The 22,924-nt window shown below is 37.0% G+C and overlaps 1 protein-coding gene across 2 annotated transcripts in view; it reads left to right on the forward strand.

Moving 5' to 3' along the window:
- Positions 1 to 145: 145 nt before the first annotated feature.
- Ent2 (Equilibrative nucleoside transporter 2) overlaps positions 146 to 22,924 on the forward strand; it is a 30,114-nt gene continuing 7,335 nt past the window's right edge. Inside the window, exons 1-6 of one of the 2 annotated variants that reach the window (XM_074107395.1) lie at positions 146 to 303; positions 4,046 to 4,208; positions 16,837 to 16,941; positions 17,858 to 18,095; positions 18,942 to 19,087; positions 22,620 to 22,852. In XM_074107395.1, coding sequence (XP_073963496.1) covers positions 4,118 to 4,208; positions 16,837 to 16,941; positions 17,858 to 18,095; positions 18,942 to 19,087; positions 22,620 to 22,852 — 813 coding nt within the window. In that variant the 5' untranslated portion in view covers positions 146 to 303; positions 4,046 to 4,117. Of the gene's footprint in view, positions 304 to 4,045; positions 4,209 to 14,367; positions 14,470 to 16,836; positions 16,942 to 17,857; positions 18,096 to 18,941; positions 19,088 to 22,619; positions 22,853 to 22,924 lie in introns of those variants that run through there. The other variant, XM_074107394.1, reaches the window with a different exon arrangement.

Consider the following 22,924-nt stretch of genomic DNA (forward strand, 5'->3'; position numbering starts at 1 on the left):
GGCTGCTGCTTAGCTTAACAACTTAATGGCTGACGGATTAATATAACAATACAAATATTTTAATTTCATGATCAAGGTGTAATCAAGAAAAAAAAAATCATTACCATTTTTTACATACTGCATTTACACGCTCGCTGGCTGGCATGGCAACCCGAAATTAAGTGCAATGATCGACGCGGGCGGATGCGGTCGTATTGCACGTGTCTATCACGATTTTAATTTTAACATGAACGGTGTTAACCTAAATCTTTTATGAAAGAGGATATAAATGAAGAAAATCCTCCATATCCTGACTATGATCTGGTAAGTTCTTAAATATCAGTGTTTTTGTGTGGTTACTATATTTTAAATGACCACGCACGCGCTTTTCGGCCGAGCACGTTTATTTCGCTCCAGTTGCATCGCGGTTATTTTTTTATTTATTCGATATTTAAAATTGAAACTTTCGAACGTGTTTTAATTATTAAAATGGTTCAAGTAGAGTATAGTATACTGTGTCCAGTAATAAAGAAAATGGTGTGGTTGCTAGGCCAGTATGTAAATTTGGTTAAGACTGAGATCTTGTTCGGTGTCGTGCTTCGTTCAGCCCACGTTGTCTTATCATAATAGAAGTTGATTTCGGAATGTTGTAGGTACTTACCGACCCGTATCATTAGTTAACTTGTCCCAACTTCCAAGTGAAGTGAAGGGTTTATTTGTTAAATGCTGGTCACTGGTCAGTGAACTGTGTAAGTTGTAACAGAAAGTTACTTTTTATGTTTCTATCAGCTTATTGTGAGGAAGTTTTTGTGACAGTTCTATTTAGGGGAGAAAAAAACGATCGTATTTATTGCGTACGTACCTATTTCGAAATCGTTTAAAAAAACAAATCTTCCGATTATAATCGCAGTTAAAAGTTATGGATAAATGAGTAGATAGTAGTAGATATGGATAAATAGACATGTTTGAGTTAGGAAATGGTTCTTTCTAATTTCCATAATTCCTGTTAATTATACATTAGATTAACAAAGCCATAACGACACTCTTAATTGGATGTTCCTATTCTCATAATTAAAATATTCCAACCCTAGACAGAGCAATTAAAAAAGTTAATTTATTCTTTACATTCTTGGGAAATCACTTCCAGCCAGCAAGTGTCAAGTCAATGACTCCATTGTGCCTCTTTAATTCCTTTGTTATGAATTGGAATTGAATAGGTACCTAATCTACAACTCAGGCTATTATTAATTTTATAGATGGTAGGCATAAATTTAATGGGAACAACACATTCACTTCTTACACAAAAAGTAAGGGCAAAAATGAAACAGAAATGAAACTACTTCCTTACAAAAGTTTTTTTTTATCTTTTAAATTACATACATGTTTACTCTTTGATAGTGGTACTTTTGGAAGCCCACTATCTCCTAAGTGTTGATCATTGGTGCCACTACTTTAAGCATTTTAACTTTCTAGAGCACTAATAGGTACATGTTTCCAATAATAAATTTCATAAAAACCCTGTCCAGCAATCTGATTATTTTTTTTTGTTTAAAAAGTTCTTTCAGTCTTAAGGTGGAGGAACTGCATGAACACACATTTCTTGCATGAATGTAGCTATCATAAGGTTGTGGGTGAGCAAAGTAATTGTTTCAGTTCGTTAATATTCAAGTACTACACTGATAAAACCATCTGGGCCGATTCGGATTGACTAACAATGCTTCCTATTATATTGACTCTTTGTTTTGATATTTATTTTTGCAACACATTATATAAAAATAAGACATAGTTTTTGTTACACAATACCTGAAACCTGATATTACTTATTATTCCATTCTGTAATTATTATTGTAACCCTGAAATATTACCTATACTAGTGTAATATAGTTTCACTTACTAATCATTAATTTTAAAAAAGTGTTTTCTACAAAGTCATGATGATAATATTATATTGTTTACCATATTTCTGTTGCTAAAAGTAAAAGTACAGTACAAATAGGTATAGTGGCACATACATATGTAGTTCTTTGTTACTTCATTGAACTTTGGTAGATATTGTTTTTTCCATGACTCAGTTGACAATGTTTACACTGAATTAGAACTGGTTGAGGCAACATTAAATTCTGCTGATAAATTTTTCTATTAGGTGCTGACAAAGATTGTGTGAAAACATTGTTGTTAAATCGCGACTGCAAATTTTTCGTTTATCAGGGTCCAGTGGGAATTATTCAATTTCCCTGGATGAAAACTCCTATATCCTTCAAATTATTTCCATTCCAAATTTCATCTAAATCGGATTAGCGGTTTAAGCGTGAAAATGTAACATACAAAAACACAGACAGACAGACACAGTCAGTTTTGCATTAATAATATTAGTAAGGAAATAATTAGTAGCATTGTACTGTGGTGAACACCTCTTCCAAAGAGTATTAGCGTATATTAGTATATACTATGGTATGTATCATGTATGTATAAAGAAAACTACTTCTATCTCTTACATAGGTACTTATTTATACAAATTATCAGGGAACCCTTATCTACATACATTATAACATTTATAACCTTGACATGTTGCTAGGTATGATAAAGGATTATTTCGTTTGTTTTGTTACAGTAATATCAGTGGTTCCGAAAGTTGTTGTCTCGTAGACGCCTATGGCTATGGAAATTATGTCTTTCAGATGCGCATAGACCCCCTACTTGAAAAAAAATTTTTTTTCGATTTACTGTCATTCAGTGCAACTGGAAAATCGTCCACTTGAATTGGCCATTTTGAATTTGAACAATTTATTTTTATTATTTATTGTGTACCTAATATACCTTTCATAACGGTGTATTTTGAAAACTAAAAATCAATCAATACAAATGATCTTACAGATTATTTAAAACAAATTAATATAATCCTAAGTAAATTCTATCAAAACATGCTGAAAATACAATACATACAACCAAATGTATTTTTGTTGTAAATTTTTGGTTAAGATTTCCGATTAACACACGTAGTTTCTTCCGATCCCGTGGAATATCAGATTAAAAAGTAGCCTTTGTGTTATTTCTTTATTATTTTTACTCACCAAAGTTCATCCAAATTCATCAAACCATATTACCTATCGTGAAAGAGTCACACTTCCGAATAATTACAAAATACTAGGTCTTGCCCGCGACTCCTTCTTTAAATAATCGTTTATCGCTTTGCAGGGTCCCAAACTAACTTCATACCAAATTTCATTTCAATCGGTTTAGCAGTTTAAGTGTGAAGAGGTAACAGACAGACAAATACGGTACTAAGCAATCTTTGATTCTTATTGAAAATATCATTTCATTTAAATAGTGAATTAAATTATAGTTTTAATTAAAATGATTTAGTCGTGCCAACACTGCATGAGAGGTATTTAATCAAATGATTTTATGGCAAATACTTACAGTTACATGCACTTACCTCCTCCTAAACAATGGATTGTTAAACTGAAATGAGGTAAACTTAACCATAACAATTTAAACAGCTAAAATGGCGTCATTCTACATGTACCTGTGAATATAACTTCCTTGCTTTATTAATAAACATTTTCTGAATACCGAGGTGCAAGACACACTGATACCGACTTAGACGTTTAGACATTTACTATCGCGAACCGGATTGTTGACCCATTCGCCACTGTTTATAATTTAGCGGAGTTATACAATGTAGTAAATATTGTCATTAATAAATCAGAACAGCTTTACACGGCCAAATTACGAATAATCAATACAATCGTAAGTGGCCCAACAATCCCTGTTCGCGACTGTACGTTGGCCAACAGCTTGGCAACCGGGGTTATACGTTAGTCAGATGGAAATGCATAGTAGATACTCTTTGTCTGAGATATAAGCTGTGTTCTATAGTTGCTCGTTGTTGCAAATTGTTCGAAGAATTAGTGGTCGTGGTGGCTGATGTCCAGTGTCTGACCGAACATTCGGTTCAGTTTCCTACCTACAGAATAAACATTACGGTTTTTTTTTTCATGATAGTTTTAGGCGTCCGATGGATGCTGGTAGCTCAGGAACCATTAACCAAACCATTTTGTTTCAGATAACTTCGTTTAACAAGATCGTTGGCGCACAGATGCACTTGTTCGTGTTATGATATAGGAGCTAGCTGGCAATGGAGATGTCCTACCAAGGAGGCGCGGAGGCCGAGAGCCTCTTGCGGCCGGATCAGAGGAACGCGGTAGTCATGCCGCAGGGAGGCAGAGGTAAGCTGTCGATTTAAGAGACTGTCAAACGCCGGGCCGACCGATTAGTAATCATTGAATAGATAAATATTGTATTTTTCGTTTAATGAATTAATAAAAAAACAGCTAAGCATCGACATGTAAGCCAAGCGGATGCTTTCCTATCCGGGAGTCTAAATAGAGAATCCTATTTCTGTAAACAAAACGCACGCATTTGACGAATAGAAGACGGGCGAGTATCTTTAAAACTATTTTTTTGTACACTTTTTGTCTTTCCACCCGTGTAGGTGGAAAGACCACAAGTCATCCGGTTCGAAGGATTAGAAACTGTCAGGCTCTAAGTAACCAGTGGATTCCTGGGTAGAAAATAATATTCTATGTAGTCCCATCAGATCATCAGAAAGTATTGGACACGTACTTGACACGTATTTTACCTTTTGTCAATCTAACCAAAAATGATAGCGCGTCAAAGTTCGGGAGTGGGGGTCCGTGACGTCACTCCTTTCTTAGTAAACACGGAACTTTAACCAGCAGCTATATCTTCATCAACATATTTTTGTGTTGATGAAGATATAGCTCGTGTCCTATATTTTTTGAAGGTCGTAAACTACCTACCTATGTTTAGATTTTAAGACCTTTGTAATAGTAGGTACTGTAATGTGACATGCAATAAAAGAATTTGAATTTGAAGGACTAATTACGTGTAGGTATATTTTTACGAATCTAGCCTATTGAGGGAAAATCAACGAAACTTCATACAAAGTCCCACTTAAATGAATTCCATCCAACCTCCAAGGAATTAGCACTTGCCAAAAATTTGGGTTAATTTGGGCATTAAACTACGATCGTGGTTTCTGCATCTCGATAAGGCCATCGATATACAGATAGCGATGTTGTATCTACGCGCTTGGCTTATCTATGCTAAATAATGCTAAACCTTGGAAAACTACCTACCGCTACCAAAGTAAGTCATTAGCATTGCTACTAAGTAAGTACTAAGTATTACGTTATCTTTAATTGCACATTGACTATAAACTTCTTTAAATACTTACATAGATAATGAAAAAACTTAGAATGAAAGAAAGAAACATTTATTCGTGACAACGTGAGACAAATGAGCATGTCACCAAATCAGCAAACTGATCTTTTGGGACCATCAGGTCATCGAATAGACTTGTGTTTAGATGTTGTGGAAAAAAGGGAGTTGAATAGCGCAGAAGATACGGCCGATGAATCGTTTCGTGGTCTTTCGGTGCTTTCCCAAGCACCAGTCCATGGACTACCTTAGACGGAACCACGGATGAATGTCAAGAATGTGATTTTATCAAAGACATTGAACTGCTCGAGAATGTTTAACGCAGTTTCACGAAAATACCGACACAATTGAAGAACAAGTCATATGAGGAAAGACTGCAGATGCTTAAGCTTACAACTTTGAAGGAACTCAGACAGCGTGGCGATTTAATAGAGACCTACAAAATCCTTACCGGGTATTACGACCTGCAGGAGTTCCATGACTTGGTTAATCTTAGTAACAACACGTCTGCGCGGCCACCAATTTAAACTATCTACTGAACGATCGCACAACAATCCTCGCAGACATTTCTTATGTAACAGAGTGGTCATGTCATGGAACAAACTACCAGAACATGTAGTCTCAGCACTGAATGTGAACCAATTTAAGAACCGGCTAGACCAACACATTAACAATACAAAGAATACTTGACCAAGGAACAGCTAGATACAGGCACCTATCAGTTGCTTGCAACTGCCTGCCTGATAATTTATATAATAATAATAATGTTAAACTATGTTAATACAGCTATTGAGTATATATCAGTGATCTCTTTCAACTTGCCCTCTAGTTTTAACAGGTTAAAAGTGGTAATGTATAATATTTGCTTCGTAATTTCATAGGTTATCATCACTTGGTGTCACCTTGTTAGGTTTCACATCAAAACTAACAAGTTAGTAGTTCAAGAGACTAAATATTATCACTAACTCGCTATCGTTTGCGTCCTACGGGAGCTCGCTTCCCAGGGATAAAAAGTAAATCCCTTTACTGTTATTGATCTGGATATATCTCAGAAATTCAGCTGAAGAACCTACGAGTAAATGTATGAAACGTTTTAAAACTGATAATAAACGAAAATAACACGCCACGTCACTACCGCATGACTCCGTCGTTTGCATTCCCATTTAGATAACCAAACAAAAGACACTGTCTAACAAAGCTTTATGTTATGCACGACATTATTCAACAAAGTCCTAAGTTAAAACAATGGTACATTACACCCACACACGTGCATACTCCAATCACATTTCGAACCTTAATCCGCTGGTCTTTTCACTAGCAACCTTTGACAGGTTAGGAAGAGAGTCAACTGCTAACTAGAATTATACGGGTTCGAATTTCATCTTAGGTCTCTAGTATATCGAGGAATGTGCAATTTTTAACATTGTGGGCTCATATAGAAGTTCCGTTCGATATTTCTGAGAGCATTGCTTCAAATACCGGTAAAACATAGGTACGTTACTATTACAATTTTTACCGGTAAGTATAAAAAAATTAACGTTAGAAGCTGTTCACATAAAGTTAACGTTAATTTAAAAGTATCGTTAAAAGATTACTTCTCACTTTTAAATTATAGCGGCGTCCCTGGTCATCATTCTACTAAATCAGAACCTTTGATTATGCTATTAAATCTACGTACGTAATTCGTATCAAAAATTAATCAAGAATTGCTATTTTTTTACGGATTATATTATGCATTCACGATTATAATTTTGATCCCGACGTATTGAGTCCATTTCAAGTCTCATGGTCAAGGAAAAACAAAAACAAAAATTACCAATTGAAGTAATGTTACTTTTTTAACGTTATAATAATGTGAATTAGGTAACGTGTTAACAAGCCCTACTATTAGTTATTATGTAAAGAAAAATTACCGTTATCAAGTAACGTTAATTAGGTAACGTTACCATGATGCTAATTTACCAAGTAACGTTATAATTTAATAATAATAATAATAAGCCATTTATTTCGGACAGAATCCATAGAGGTTAGTTACAATGAAAATACAAACAAGTGGTGTTAGTAAGTAGGTACAATTATAATAATATATCCGACTGCCCAGCGCCGTCAACCATGATTAATACCGGTACAAGATATTTTACGATTTTACCGTTACGTAACGTTACTTATAATGTAAATTTGGTAACGTTAACAAGCCCTGTCTTGTAGATTTCATTATGTGTTGCTTACACTGGCAGTTTTTTAGCTGTGCTTTATCCATTGCTTTGTGTATTGAGTACAGTACTGCACTCACATGATCCAATAGTATAGTTAGTATAGCTTGTACACCAGAAATAAGCGGCTGAATTAAATTGGGATGCACCAAAAAAATAACCTATAGTTTTTATTTTATTTTTGGAAAGAATAGGATATTTTAAGATACCATTTTCATTGATTTTGAATTTGGATAAGTATTTAATTTTTTATATATTTTTTTTACAAAATACGCTGGATGACGTTACAGCCACGTTCCATTGCCTAGAAAAATTCAGGTCGTACATAAAATAATCTGTGGCATTACAATGTGACAATAATACAAGCACGGTTTAGGGCAAAGAGTACATAATCACTGTTTAGGGTCCTAAATGAAATAGTTTTATTTATTTCTCTTCTTTTAGCTTCGATTATTCCTATGTTTGTTTAATGGTGTGATAGTAAATAGATATTTTTATTAAATTTGGAAAGAATAGGATATTTAAGATACCATTTTCATTGATTTTGAATTTGGATAAGTAGTTAATTTTTTATATTTTGTTTACAAAATACGCTGGATGACGTCACAGTGAGACGGCCACGTTCCATTACCTAGAAAAATTCAGGTCGTACATAACATAATCAGTGGCATTACAATGTGACAATAATACAAGCACGGTTTAGGGTCCTAAATGAAATAGTTTTATTTATTTCTCTTCTTTTAGTTTCGATTATTCCTATGTTTGTTTAATGGTGTGATAGTAAATAGATATTTTTTATTAAAATCTGATATTTTACTTTTTTTGTATTCACTAGTAACGTCGTAATTTAATTTGTAAAAATACATTGGAAATACTCGTATACATTTCGGACTTTACGAGAAATGACAACTGTTTAAAGCGGGTGCGCATCATGTGATTAAAGTTCTATCTTTGTCACTCTTTGCTATTATAAGCAGGACAGCAACATTTCAAACTGTCAATTTGCTTTAGAGTGTAGACCTGCTTTATAACTGCCTTTGTGACGGTACACTGCAGGGGTCAAATGAAGGTCATGACTTAAATTTTGTTTATTTTATTCAGTTTATCATATTTTTGGAATCTGATTCCTGAAAACGCTTCAATAAGCCTATTTCTCCAAACGGTTTTCGATTTATTATACGTTGTCAAAAATTGGGACATCCCAATTGCTCTGAAATAGGTATCTTTCTTGCTCTTATTGGAGTATTTTTCGGGTTTGCACAAAAATTATTTGAATAAGTGTTAACTCTTTTTGTTTTACTTGCGATCTTGGGATGTTTGTTAATGTCACATCATGGTACAGATATGTAGTTTAGACACATATTTAGATGATTAAATCAGTAAATAGTACAGTAAGCATAATAAAAGCTTGCTTAAAACTTACAACGTTAATTTTATATTGACTATAGCAACATGCAAAGTAAAAAAAAAAGCTGCTTATGATTTGCGGTGAGTCTACAAACTACACAGTTGTTGTCACAATATTAAATTAAAGTCATAAAAATCAAATCATATAGCTCTAACAGCATCATTCTATTATCTAACTCAGTTATGCCCATTAACTCCGTTTCTCTAAGCAAATTGTATCAAAGGCGAGCTGTTCAAATGTTCTCCTTATACGACAGTTATAGAGCCAATAATGCTTTACAGATACTGTTACCCGACTATCTTTTATGTCCTCTTGGTATTACAGTGCGTTTTGATAGATCTTTAGGACATTAACATCGGATTTTATATGTCAGACAGTTGATCCTAGTCGGGCTACTTGTTGGTTTTTCAATTTGATCAACAAGTGCAAGTGTAAGTTCCCAATCCGCATTGGGCCGCGTGGGAATTACGGCCGAGGCCTTCTCGTTCAGAGAGGAGCCCTGCACCCTGCAGTGGGACGTAGTGATGTCCGAAGTGATTATGATCAACAAGTGCAAGTTTTAGGTTATAGATACTCTCACTGCAATATTGTAAACTTACAACAGAAGCTCAGCTTAAGATCGCTTGTTTTAGTGCATTCATTAAAAATACAGGGGTGACTCCTAAGTGGTACACAGAAATTATGTTTTCCTACTCTGTACCTCTAGATTAAACAGTTGTACCTACGTAAGAATGTGTTATAATCCGTAAATGTTTTTCTTGCTGATCTCGTTACTATACAATACAATGACTCTTTATTGATAACACACAGCGCATAGTAAGCAGTACAGAAAACAGGTATAATTATCCTCGTAACGCCCAAGTCAAATTTTTGATTAATCTGTCATCTCCCAGGATAACAGGATCAAAGGAATTTGGGCACAAATTTGTGCCTCTGGGAGAGGACAGGTTAGTGAACATTAATCTTTATGTCATTTATGATAGAGTTTGATTTAAAATTACAATAAGTCCTTTATAAAGGACTCTGGGCGTTAGGAGGCTAAAGAGATTTTCCAAGGTAAGCAATAGGAAGCCTTATCGTTTCAGAGCCCTAGATATCCTAGATACACTAGGTACTTCTTATTCTTCTGTTTGAACAAGGTTCACCTCGTTGTATCTTGATGGAAATGTTAAAAAGATCACATTAACGATGTCGAATCTCGACTCTGAATGAATACCGACTTTAATCTACACAGCTTGTCATGTAATGATGTAGCATAGCGTAGGACCATACGTTTGGTAATTTTTACTAATTAAAATGAACTTACATTAATTCAAGTTTGCTCTGAGAGCTAATGCTGCATCAAAAACTTTTATTTAGAAGGAGTTCTGTATTAATTAGGTATTCATTTTGGTCGGAAACGAAAAAAAGTTCATCGCATGATGCTCTGTATTTTTCAACATCGGTGACATTTTACCAGATAGATATTTTTGTTTATGACAATGACACAATGACACTGAATGGCAAAGAGCTGAATGGCAACGTCAGTGAAGTTGAAGTACAACAAAAATAAATAACAATTCCGTTTCAATGCTTTAAATTCAAGCTAATGGTTGTTATGGAAGAATAAAACTTAATGTGACTTAATCAAGTTATTGGTTGAAAAGTACAACAATTTTATTATTTATTAAATACTCTCTAAAAAGGGTATGGAACTTGAAGTAAGTTTCGGTTTATCTTTTATGTTATAAATTATGTGTCTATGTCGTTAACTTTATTGTTTTGGGTACGCTTGTGTGTTCCTGAGAATTATTTCCACCCTTTTGAAATAAATGGCGCCGAAGATACTTTATGCGACGAAACTTGCCGGTCGATTGAAAGTTCCAAGCCGTTTGTTTAAAGTCGCATGTACGAACGATACTACTATACACGCTAAAAAAGACGCACGTTAGGATTTACTACCCGTAAAGAACCTAAGTTGCTGTAATTTAGCAGCATTATTTATACGATATATATCAAATCAGTGCCCCAGCAAATATTTTGAAAGGGGGGGAAACTTTGGCATCCGTGTTGTCGGCCCGTTGGTTATTTATTAATTTCTTATCTATGTTATACGGAATAATTATAATGTTTTCTAACTTAATCTTTCCTATTCTTTGATCTGGAGATACATACTGCCGAGGTCATAAATAAATATCTATCCCATCAAATATCCCGTCAAATATATACAGACTTTATTGTTAGTGGCATACGGGTGTGTAGTTTTTTTGATGTCTTGGTAACGTACATTAAACCTACTCATGACATAACCTATACTTGGTTTGGATAGGTAGATTAAACCTACTCATGACATAACCTATACTTGGTTTGGATAGGTAGTCAATTGGTGTCTTAAATATTGAATTTCCCCCATTAAACTATCTAAACATTTACATTTCTGAATTGAAATACACTAGTCTAGTTGGTATTACAATGAATGATAGATAAGTAAAATGTTTAAAATCCTTGAATGTACCAAATCTGGCAGCTAAAGTTTGTTGACATTTAGTTAAATACCTATCCAAACGAAGTATACCCATTATTTACTTAGGAATGGACGTGTATCTTTTTAGCAATGGGCAATGACAGGGTTAATCTTTTAATTATTCTGGTTTAATCCCTCATAATTGATCCGTTACCTTGCTATCGCTACATATGGAGCACATACAGGAATAGATCATTCGTGTCTGCATCGTACAGGAATTTCGTTATAATGAATATTATTATTATCCAATAATATAAGAACTATAAAACGTTACACATGTAACGACATCTGCCACATTCGCCTTCTATTAATACTTTTATATTTATTTTTTATCGCTCATAAGCCCCTCAGTTTATTGCTCCAGGTACGGACGCGAAGTTAGCAGCCTAAAGTTAATTTTAATTCTACCAAACCAAGGAGTATATTTAAGACTTAAATTGATTTAATTGGTCGCAAAGAACTCAATATATGTATATGAAATCAAGTGAAGGCTTTGATGAAGCAGATGGAGGGGACAGTTAAAAGAAAACTTTTTTTTTTTTCGCTTCTCATGCTCGTAAATTTCGTATTTATGCTGGATCTAGGCGACATAAAATGACTTTTTATGCTCTAGTGCATAAAGTTAAATCTTCTCCTAAAACCAAGGCAATCAGGTGTAAACGGCCACAAACAAAGAAGTTTCACAGAATTTGGCATGCGCATAGCCTTTGACACGGAAAGGGCTGGACCACTGGTTATTTATTTAAATTTAACACATTTGCCACCAAATAGGCGTTATCTTTAAACTCAAGTCTCCTATTGTTGGAACTACTAGTGTACGAACTACGGTTTACTTGAGAACTAGGTAAACTCGGGTTCTTTAGACAAAGTTACAATAGGCGATTGTTTCTCGAGGCTTCATGCCTCCTGGCTCTTTATTTACTTCCCTAGTGTATATGCTGCTTTCTCAGTGTTTACAAAAAGCTCGACTTGAAAAAAAGTCTAGCAGTCTAGAACTCTATATAACTTGTAAACTTCAACAGTCGGAACCCATTACGGGGAATTTTTGAGCTACTCACGATTTTGTATCTGCTTCTTCGTCAATTTCACACTTTAGTCATACTTAGTACTTCATTGGCATGCTTCGTTCAGGCGAAGGTTCAGGCACGGCGGCCACGACGTACAAAATACGCGTTCTTGACCCTAGTACTATAAGTATCTAGTACCAATGACATTTAAGTAGTATGGCTTAGATGTGCAAATAAATGTAATCGTTAATCTTACCTATTTATTTAAACCTATTTAAAATGTGTCTTGAGTGTATTTCAGCATTATTATTTTCAATTACAATAGATATACGACTACAAACTTAAATGAATTATTCGGTAGGTAGTTATTTCATGCATTAATAATTTCAGAAATCATTATTTATTTATAAAAGGAAATAGGGAGGGCACCGTTACCATTTCGCAAAATTAATTATTGCTCCCGAACTTAGTGCCGTGCAGCCGTATACATCGCGTTGCGCACCCGACTGCTTTCCTGCGGTTTTCCTGCAATCTGCGCTTGAGGGGTGGGGTGGGGTAACTCGAACCGGTGCGGGGCGGAGCGTGGCCATTCTGTACGTTAGTACCTACTAACTATTATTTTGCAGGTGCTAGGCTAGGACCTTGTGCAAGGTCCGCCCGGATTGCTACCACCATCTAGCTCGCTAATCCTGCCGTGAAGCAGCAGTGCTTGCACTGTTGTGTTTCGGCGTGGAGAGTAAGACAGCCGGTGAAATTACTGGCACTTGAGGTATCCCATTTTAGGCCTCTAGGCTGGCAACGCATCTGCAATACCCCAGGCGACCCACTTGCTCGTTTGCCATCCAGTCGAAAAAAAATATTCTGTGGTTCAGGGTAACCAGCTTTTTAGGCAAATCTCATGTTTAGGTTGTAACGCCCTCATTGGCATCCGGCGTTTAATGTACAAATACAAATACAAAGACTCTTTATTGTACACCAGACATAGTAAGCGATACAGAAAACAAATGTAACTCGATTAAAACTGAAATATAAACTGGATTGCATCAACTCATTCATGTTTTAACTTATATCCGTTGATGGCATCGTATGGCCAATGATGTTGCTCCCCAAACCCAATCTCGACTCAGATGAACACAAACCGGTTCTGCATTACATATAGCCAAATTCCAAATATAGCATGCCTCTCTTGGAGCATTAAATCTACCGGACACGTCGACGGAAGGTTTTACTCGCTCGAAGTAAATGCCATTAGTCCAAAGCCCAGGTTAGATTTGCCAAAAAAAAAATTCATGCATCTTGTATTACATTGAGGCGCTCGATTGGTTAAAAAAAAACTTATATTTTATACTTAATTCTCATATTTTCCCCCATACATCCCTGTTAATTGTAGACAGGTATTTAACCCATGGAATTTTTATTTTTTATCTGTTTATTTGTCATTGTATGTATTTTGTTTTGGAATAATGACTTTCTGCCAAGTTTCTTGCGCATATTATTCTTGGCTTGAAGTATAAAGAAGTAACATGTAAAAGAACCCTTTGCTTACATAATAAACTATTTTGATCTTTGGCCACTTCGATTTCTTTCGCTCTACGGCCTCGCAGTAATAACAAAACGAGATATATTATCGATCGCACTACAAAGCACAAAATAGAATACAAAATATAGTTTCACTAAGTATAGTTTTAATAAATAATAACTACATATATAATGGACAATTCAAATTAAATTAACTAAAACTAAACAAAGCTTGTACTACGGATACCTACTACGCAAGGGATACACTTCTTTAAATAAATACAGGTATTAAAACTAACGTTGACTCTGGTACAAAACTTTCGTACCTAGGAAAAGCCGCTCAGGATTGGACCCTGGAGCTCTAGCTTCGCAGCCAGGTCAGGGTCATTAACCACTATGATAAGTGGTCAAAACGCCTCCGGTTTAATGCTCTAAGGAGCCAAATGTTAAATAACATTGAAAACTTGTACCTAACCGATATAATTGTCAAATTACTCCACTGCTTAGCGTATCACGGCCCGGTCCGCACGTTTCGCATGCTGTTGGTTAGTGCTAAAATGGGTGATAATAGCTATGGGACGTTTGGTGAAAATGCGTGTAAGTCACATTTTTGGGAAGATCGTGGTGTTGCTGATACTTTTTTTATATGTGTTTATTGTTTTTAAAAAGTGGGGTGATTAAGTCGTTTCGCGTGTGTCCAAATTCTTTTAACTACTCGTCGGTTTTTGTTCTAGTATACGCCTTAATTTTTTTTAATGATATGAAATGTGTCTCTATTTTCTGGACATTAACCGAAATCCCGAGTAGAGTATAAAAAAATATATTTTCAGTTTTAGTGGTAAGTATGTTTCCGAAAGAATGAAATCCGATTCTGAGGTATAATCACTATTATGTTATGAGGCTTTGTACATACGTTCGTAATACCCTAATCAAAACGTTCTGTTCATCTTTGGCCAGAGGGCAGACAGACACATGATACATGTTGACAGATACATGTTGTATTAGTGTAAAATGTAGTATACACTAGGCAGTTGCTAATTGTGTATTAATTAAAAAAACCTATTTGCGGTTCAGCCAAGGTTAAACCGCGCGTGCGGTTGTGTGTGATCAAGTTAAATTGATCTCATTGCTCAGGTTTCAGTGGATTGCAAATTTTCAGCGGCTTCTTCTGGTTTATTTAATTGATTGTCAAGATTATTGAATGATGATTGAACAAAGGCTCATATTCAAGGAATAGCCCGTATTTAAGTAACATTTATGTTAATGTTAAGGCAACTTTAAACCGTAGTATCTTAGACTGGTTTTAGTGTCACGCGTACCGTCAGTACGGATCGCTACGCACAGGCTGATCTATATGAGCTTCCTGGGAGCGTTTTAGAGTAATACGGAGGGGTCCGTACGGACGACCGTCCGCGCGGATAGGAAACTCATATAGATCAGCCTGTGCGGAGCGATCCGTACTGACGGTACGCGTGACACTAAAACCCGCCTATGAGCTTCCTATCCGCGCGGACGGTCGTCCGTACGGATCCCTCCGTATTACTCTAAAACGCTCCCAGGAAGCTCATATAGATCAGCCTGTGCGGAGCGATCTGTATAGGCGGTACGCGTGACACTAAAACCAGTCATAGTGGTTTGACCTATGGCCTCAAGCAGAAAAACGTGGGTTCGAGGCTTGCTCGCACCTTGAGTTTTTCTAAATTCATTTGCGAAATTTCATTTGTTTACCACGTGCTTTGCGGTGAAGGAAAACATCGTTTGGACACATGCATTTACGAAAGAAATTAGTGGTATGTGTGAAATTCCTAATTCGTACTAGGCCAGCATGGCAACTACAGCCTAAGCCTTTATTTTGAGAGTCTCTGTACCTCAGTGTCACGTTCTTATATAACCTGGAGGTGATATAATAGCTGTTAGACGAAACTAAATCTTTTGCAATTGGGTCATTAGCTATTAAAGTGTAACTGGTTTTTATTATCTTTATGGCTTTGGTAAGAAATATTTTCTAAAGCAATTTCTACGCTAATTTGTCGCCAGTTATAAACTGTTAGTCGCGCGTACATACAAGCCAGTTTAGCGCTACATCAGTGACCGATATTTTGAGTGAGAAAATTGAACGCAGTAAGTGTGTTGGTTAAGCAGCTAAAACAGATGTAACATTAATGGATACGTTAATGAAGGCGTTAATTGCAGTAAATATTAACAATGTGCTATTGGGGTCAAATAATTGTGATAAAATTTTATCGGGTCGCACAAGGCAGCAGGGCGTAGTACAATCGCTATCGGATATATCGGCGTACTAATATTACGGAGCTGCATTAGACATTTCAATAAATTCGTTATATTAGGTAAGGTTAATATCAGAACATGCAATTTGTCGTAAATATAAGACCCAACGACTTTTCAATAAATTTGGGACACAACGAGCTAAAATTATCAGAAAAAAAAACAGACTGTCTTCGTAGTTTTTTGATTGATTAAAAAAATTCTTTCACTACTCACGTTTTGTGCAAATCTGCACTGCAAGAAAAATCGTGCAAGCTGCATTACATAGCGGCGCTCGATTGACCACTAGAAACTCGGTGGCTTCACGGCCTCGCAATGTAATGCAACTTGTGCAATTTTTCTTGCAGGTCTAAACTAAACAGAACTTTATATATGAATAAGGATATTATATTGAATAAAAATAAATGTTTGCGTATTCCCTATTTCACCGCATATTGCTAGCGCTTAAGTACTCTTAGGTGTAAATAGTAAAGCAAAGCGCAAATCACGGATTGACGAGATGCCAGGATCGATTTCTGGCTTAAATGCCTGCCTTTATCGTGTTTTTTTTATATTTTCTAGTTTCAGTATCATTAGGTCAAGTAATAATACTTAACGGGAAAATTTAAAAATTAAATACATTTCTTTTTTCTGAATTTACGACACGAATGGTTCGGTACATGATTGTTTTGCCAACAGGTTGGGAAGCGGAGGAGAAGGCGCCGTTCCTCCGCAACGAGCCCGTGAAGCTGACGCCCGCGTGGGAGGGCTCCAACCTGCCCAATGACACGCTCAACTTGAAAGGTAAGTCTTCCACTCCAGCGACCCCCGCAATTAGGGACGTTTCCGTCCCGTTAAAAACTGTTAGGCGAAAACTAGACGTACAATACATATTGTGATCTACAGGTATTTATCACATAGATATTGTGAAATTTACTGATCGTGTAGCAGCGTATATTGACAAATATTAGTATTGACTAGCTCTTGCCCGGACCTTTGATGGCACTTTGTATTAATTAAGGCATTAAAGCGAGTCCGTCCCACTACCCAACGCAGTGGCTCTAGCATCCATGGTTTCAGCCACTCATTTACAAAGTGGGCATATAAACACTTTACTAAAACACACGCAGGTTTCCTCAGTAAACCTGTGTGCACCTAAGTATCGTGACAAAATTTGTCATAATTGCTCTAGAAGCGCGAATCGCGAACTAGGTCATGTCGAAGTAGGCCGGCATGCATAGCTTGGTTATGTTGGGAGCTAAAATTAAAACAGATTGTCTTATTTTTGTTTTTCACGCAAGTGAAAATAATAAAAAAAATTACTTAATTTATTTAGTACAGTCAGTTAAAAAAGATAAATACGGTCAAAGGTTACATAAATCTGTATACACGACTTTATTTACTTGACGTTAACGTTGTGCTTGTGCTTACATATGTATTTGTGTAACTTTGGATCACCACTTTTCTCTTAAATCATCAATATCTGTTGAAAAGTAAGGATGACACGCGTGACTGAAGTTTGCGTTCTATCTATATTTATTATGGACTTTCTTTATAATTGTGTCGGATCTCTGTCTAATTGACAATTCCATATATTTACATATAATATACACACTCATCTATGCATATAATACAACAAAGATAATGAATAAAAACCAATGCTTGTATATTTCCCATTAAAAACAACGAAATATAACTATAGAAAACCTTAACCTCCCAGGTATTGCCATGGACCTAACCCCACCGAAGGATAAATGGCACCTCATCTTCATCACTCTCGTCATCCACGGCCTCGGGACCCTGACAGCGTGGAACATGTTCATAACAGCTAAGGATTACTTTGTGGACTACAAGCTGAAGGGGACAGAGTATGCTGGGAACTACCTGGCCTATGTTGGGCTGGCCGCGCAGCTCCCTAACCTGTTGTTCAGTTGGTTCAACGTCTTTGTTAAAATGGGGTAAGTTAATATTTCTTAAGGTGCTGATAAACTTGAGCGGTCATGTAATTAGCGTTCAAGGGAATGTTAACGTGTTGTGTTGGTTTGTGTTTGAGATTGAATGACAAAATTAAAAATAGAAAAATATACATGTGCCGACACACATATAGTTGTAATACAGTGTGTATGTAATGCAGTTGTTGGAAAACTTGAATTCAGTGTCGTTCTCCCCAGCGATACCACGGCAATAAGCATAGGGGCCATCTATAATTGCGTCAAACTAATTTTGACCTTTTTTATAATGTGTTAAATATATTTCACCCATTCCCAACGCAGTGGCTATGCAAAAAAATTGCATACTCACATTTTAAAAATGGGTATATTATCGCCTTACTAAAACACACGCAGATTTCCTTAATAAATTTGTGTGCACCTAAGTCTTGCGACAATCGAACATTAAAGGACCAACTAGGCTGCGAGCAATTTTTCAGTCTACAGTTAACCACAATACTTTTTAGGATTCGTAAGATCAGAACTGAAATTTGTGATGTCAACTATTAAATCAGAAGTTCTATCACCACCACTACACTGACGCGAACTCAACTCTGTGAGGATGAACACTGGTTGAGTACAAAACGCGTGAGCGTAGTGTGATGGCGGTAATAGTTGGGTTTGTGTGATGTGTGTGTGTGTGCTCTTCGAATGTGGAGGTCGTGGGTGAGCAAAGTAATTGTTTATAGTTCATTGATGGACTTCCGCAAAGTAACGCATGATTCCTGATACAATAAATTAGGGATACAAAAAATCCATTCAAGTTTATCTCATTTGGAAGTTCCCAAACTTATTGTTACCGTTGTTCTCTTGCAGTGGCGACCTGACGACGAGGATCGTGTGGTCACTCAGTATAGAGGTGCTGATATTCGTCTTCACCATTATCCTCGCCATGCTGGACAGTACGCAGTGGCCCGGCGCCTTCTTCTGGCTCACCATGATATCTGTCTTCTTGTTAAATGGTTAGTACTCAACTCGATTATTTAAGGTCTCTACCCCGCTACAACGTATTGTGCATTGTGCCATGACCGTAAAAGCAATGTGTCAGGCAAAAATATATTCTTTGTATTGAAAAGTATGAAACTATGTCCACTAGCCTCTGTCGCCTCTGTCTAGCGTCTGTCGCGGGACCGATGAACGGTGGAGCAGACGTGTCCTCGAGACCACGGTCGAGAAAACGTAGTGTAGGGCGTCCTGAGGCACGGTGGACGGACGACCTTAAGGGAGTCGCTGGCGGCGGATGGATGCGAGTGGCTGGAGACAGTGTTGTGGCGCGCCATGGAAGAGACCTATGTCCAGCAGTGGACTGCTGTAGGCTGATGATGATGTCCACTAGCACGTTTCGTAACCAACCGTCGCCGTCACGTGTCATGTATGCGCTTGACATTCCGTTCCTGACACATTCCTATTACCATAGTAAAAGAGGACAAGTAGGTCCACTCCGACCCTTTAGGAGACTTTTAACTGCCTACTCCGGCGCGGCGCGGATGCTTAGGGCTGTCGACGTCTATTTTAGATTAATTACCTACCGGCAAATAATTTTAGTACGAAAGTTAACTTAAAAATGTCTAATGTCTGTGTCTAGAGAAACCAGACAGATTATATGCTATGATATTATTATTATTATACTAAATTTAAAAATATTATTTATAAATTCGCCGGAATGGTGATGGCGACTGTATACATACTCATGTTTACCTACACAATACTATACTTATATTGTTTATAGGTATTTATATTATTTTTTTATGTGTCCTTGCACGAAACTATTACGCTACACTTATATACCACTAATTTACAACTGTATCCTCTATAATAAAACTTAACCCTCCTTTAATTATCAGTGTGTGCGTGCGGTGGGTGCGTGCGTACCAGCGCCAACCGGCGCGAACACATTTAAGCCGCGCGATGTACTTTTGTTCGTAGTGAGCCTACTTGTCCTCTTTTACTATGTTAGTTATTTCGGTCATGTCATGGCATGATACGGTGTATTGGGTAGATAGATAGATACCTTTAAGGCCTACTCTAGATGGCGCGGGCGCGGGTGCACGTAAAATCCGTCGCACGCGAATACATACTATTTTTCAAAAGGCGTCCAACCGCTCCGCAAAACCGCAATCCGCAGCAGCTAGCGTAGGCCATTAGAAAAAAGTTTTCCTTTAAATAACTTGTGTTATAGCATATATTCCTATTACAAGAACTGCAGGAAAAACCTAGAAAAATAATTTAACATAAGTACAGTACATTCAGTGAAATCGAAAACTAAACAAACATTAAGAGCATGAAACTACCGTGAGACTCACTCATATTAAATATAATGACCCGGATAACTCACGTCTTAAATCGAGTTATCCGGGTCATTATATTTAATATAAACATTAAGAGCGCTGTTTCCTAGCAGTAATGACACAATTTTTTAATAGATATAGCCTGAAAAATAAAACAGTACCCGTTTTAGAGTCTATATATTAGCATCTAATCATTATCTCGCCTATATTCGCACACTAACTGACGAATCGTTAATCATTTATACATTAAAATTTATTTCTCTGCCTTTTTTATGCCCACTTCCAACGCAGTGGCCTCACTGACACAAGGTGTTGTCACATCTTCACAGTGGGCAGAATAAACGCTCTACTAAAACACACGCAGATTTCATCAATAAATTTGTGTGCACCTAAGTTTAGCTACATTTACAACTGAGAAATATGTACTCTTAGGTTCAATAGATATTTTTAAAATATTGCATTCTCAGTCCAACTCGGGGCTATTGGTAGCCTCAAAAAACTAGTGTAATGTAAATTTGAGGTAATACATATGTTGTAAATTTACTCAGCAGCATTCAACGCCGCCGGCTCTAGCCCGTGATCAAGGTTAGAGCGAGTGTCTAAACCACTTCCGCGTGTCTTAGGGCCGCCGCATAGGTACACTCACAATCCATGTCAAGTTCAAAATTCAAATGTAAGAGTTATGATAGTGGACCTTATGTACAAATCCATGTCAAATTCAAATTCAAATGTAATTAACCCGCACGATCGTATCGGCTGGGTTCGAAAGAGGAAATAAGTGACATTTTCATATCCGTGGATATATATAATATATAACTTTATTATATACTTAGTTAAGATTGGTTTTTGGAGTCTTTTTGTATTTTTTATTTCAACTCCAAATTTGTTACATCCCGTATTATTTGTTATATAGTGTCGAATGTCAAAACGCAGCCGTTTCACACAATGGGTCATCATCATCATCTTATTTTGTTATGAGGATTAAAGTTTCTATCTATCTATCCATCCCAGCTTTTATACGTCCCACTGCTGGGCACAGGCCTCTCAGAATGAGAGAGTTTCGACCGTGGTTCCCACGAGGGCTCAGTGCGGAATGGGAATTTCACACACACCGTTTAATTGGTTCGCAGGTTTGTGCGAGTTTCCTCACGATGTTTTCCTTCACCGTAGCTAGTGGTAAATTTTAAATGTAATTTCGCACATAAATTTCTAAAAACTCAGAGGTATGAGCTGGCGTTTGAACCCACGATCCTCTGCTTGAGAGGCGGTAGGTCAAACCAAAAGACCACCACGGCTTGTGCTACATGCTTATGTCACGGCACAATGCATTACGCATACGATGGAAATTCAATCCGCGGTCCATTAGTATATTTGCATTGCCCAGAGTGCGTTATGGTTGGTCTGTCTATCTATAGGTTTGAAAATGATATAAATTGGCTTTGACGCATGATATCCGCATGCTATAAAGTTATTGGCAGGAAGTAATCTGTCATCAACACTGAACTAAACAATTGAGATGACATTCAATTTTATTGGACACTTGGGACTGTTATCAAATAGGCGAATAGCCTACACAAATATCAATGCTGACGAATTATGAAGAAACTATTACTGTGTATTAGTGTGGAACCTTTTCGCTGGAAATTTACCTAATGTAGGGATCCCATATATCTGCCTAAAGCCGTTGATCCATTAGCCGAGGCAGCACAGGTGAAGACGCCGACTCAACCTGAGGCTGCGCCATGAGGCCAATTCGTGGCCACGGGCCAAGCCATGTATTATCAGTTGTTTGGCGTGCTGAAAGGAGCCGTGAGCCGCGTACCCATTTGAGCAATCTCAGTTTGGCTCGAGTGTAGGCTGCTCGGCCTGACGCTTAACAAGAAATCATAATGAAATTGATTGTGTAGGGGTACAGAATAATGAGTAATTTCTGCCCCTTGTATCGCTCAATCCTGGGGGTTATCTGATGGGGAATGATCACCACTGTGCCCACACAGCACATTCGTTTTCCATCAGATGACCCGCTTGTTCGTTTTCCTCCCACGCACAATAAAAATAAACCTCTAAAATCTCCACCATTAAAAAAAGACTGAAATCAGTAAAGTACTTTGCTCGATATATTTTGAATTGGGCAAATTCTCTTCTCATTATAATATTTCCTTCCATGTATTATATTTCTAGTTATCTATCATCATATCTATTTCAGGTTGCAACGCAATCTTCCAAAACTCCGTGTTTGGCGTGGCGGCCCGTCTGCCGCCCCAATACACCGGGGCGGTGGTCCTAGGGTCCAACGTGTGTGGCACCCTAGTGGTACTCCTGGGTTGGGCGTCAGACACTGCCGGCGGGAGCAAACGTACCTCCGCTATATACTACTTTATAAACGGAATGTTCGTGCTGCTCATTTGTTTCGACACGTACTTCGCCCTGCCGTTAAACGTGAGTATATTTTGTGAAATTGTACCCTGTGAACTAATAAGAGAAATTGAAATGTCATCGTGCGTATTACTT

Source organism: Choristoneura fumiferana, chromosome 25 (genome assembly GCF_025370935.1).
Source record: "Choristoneura fumiferana chromosome 25, NRCan_CFum_1, whole genome shotgun sequence".
Lineage (NCBI taxonomy): Eukaryota > Metazoa > Arthropoda > Insecta > Lepidoptera > Tortricidae > Choristoneura > Choristoneura fumiferana.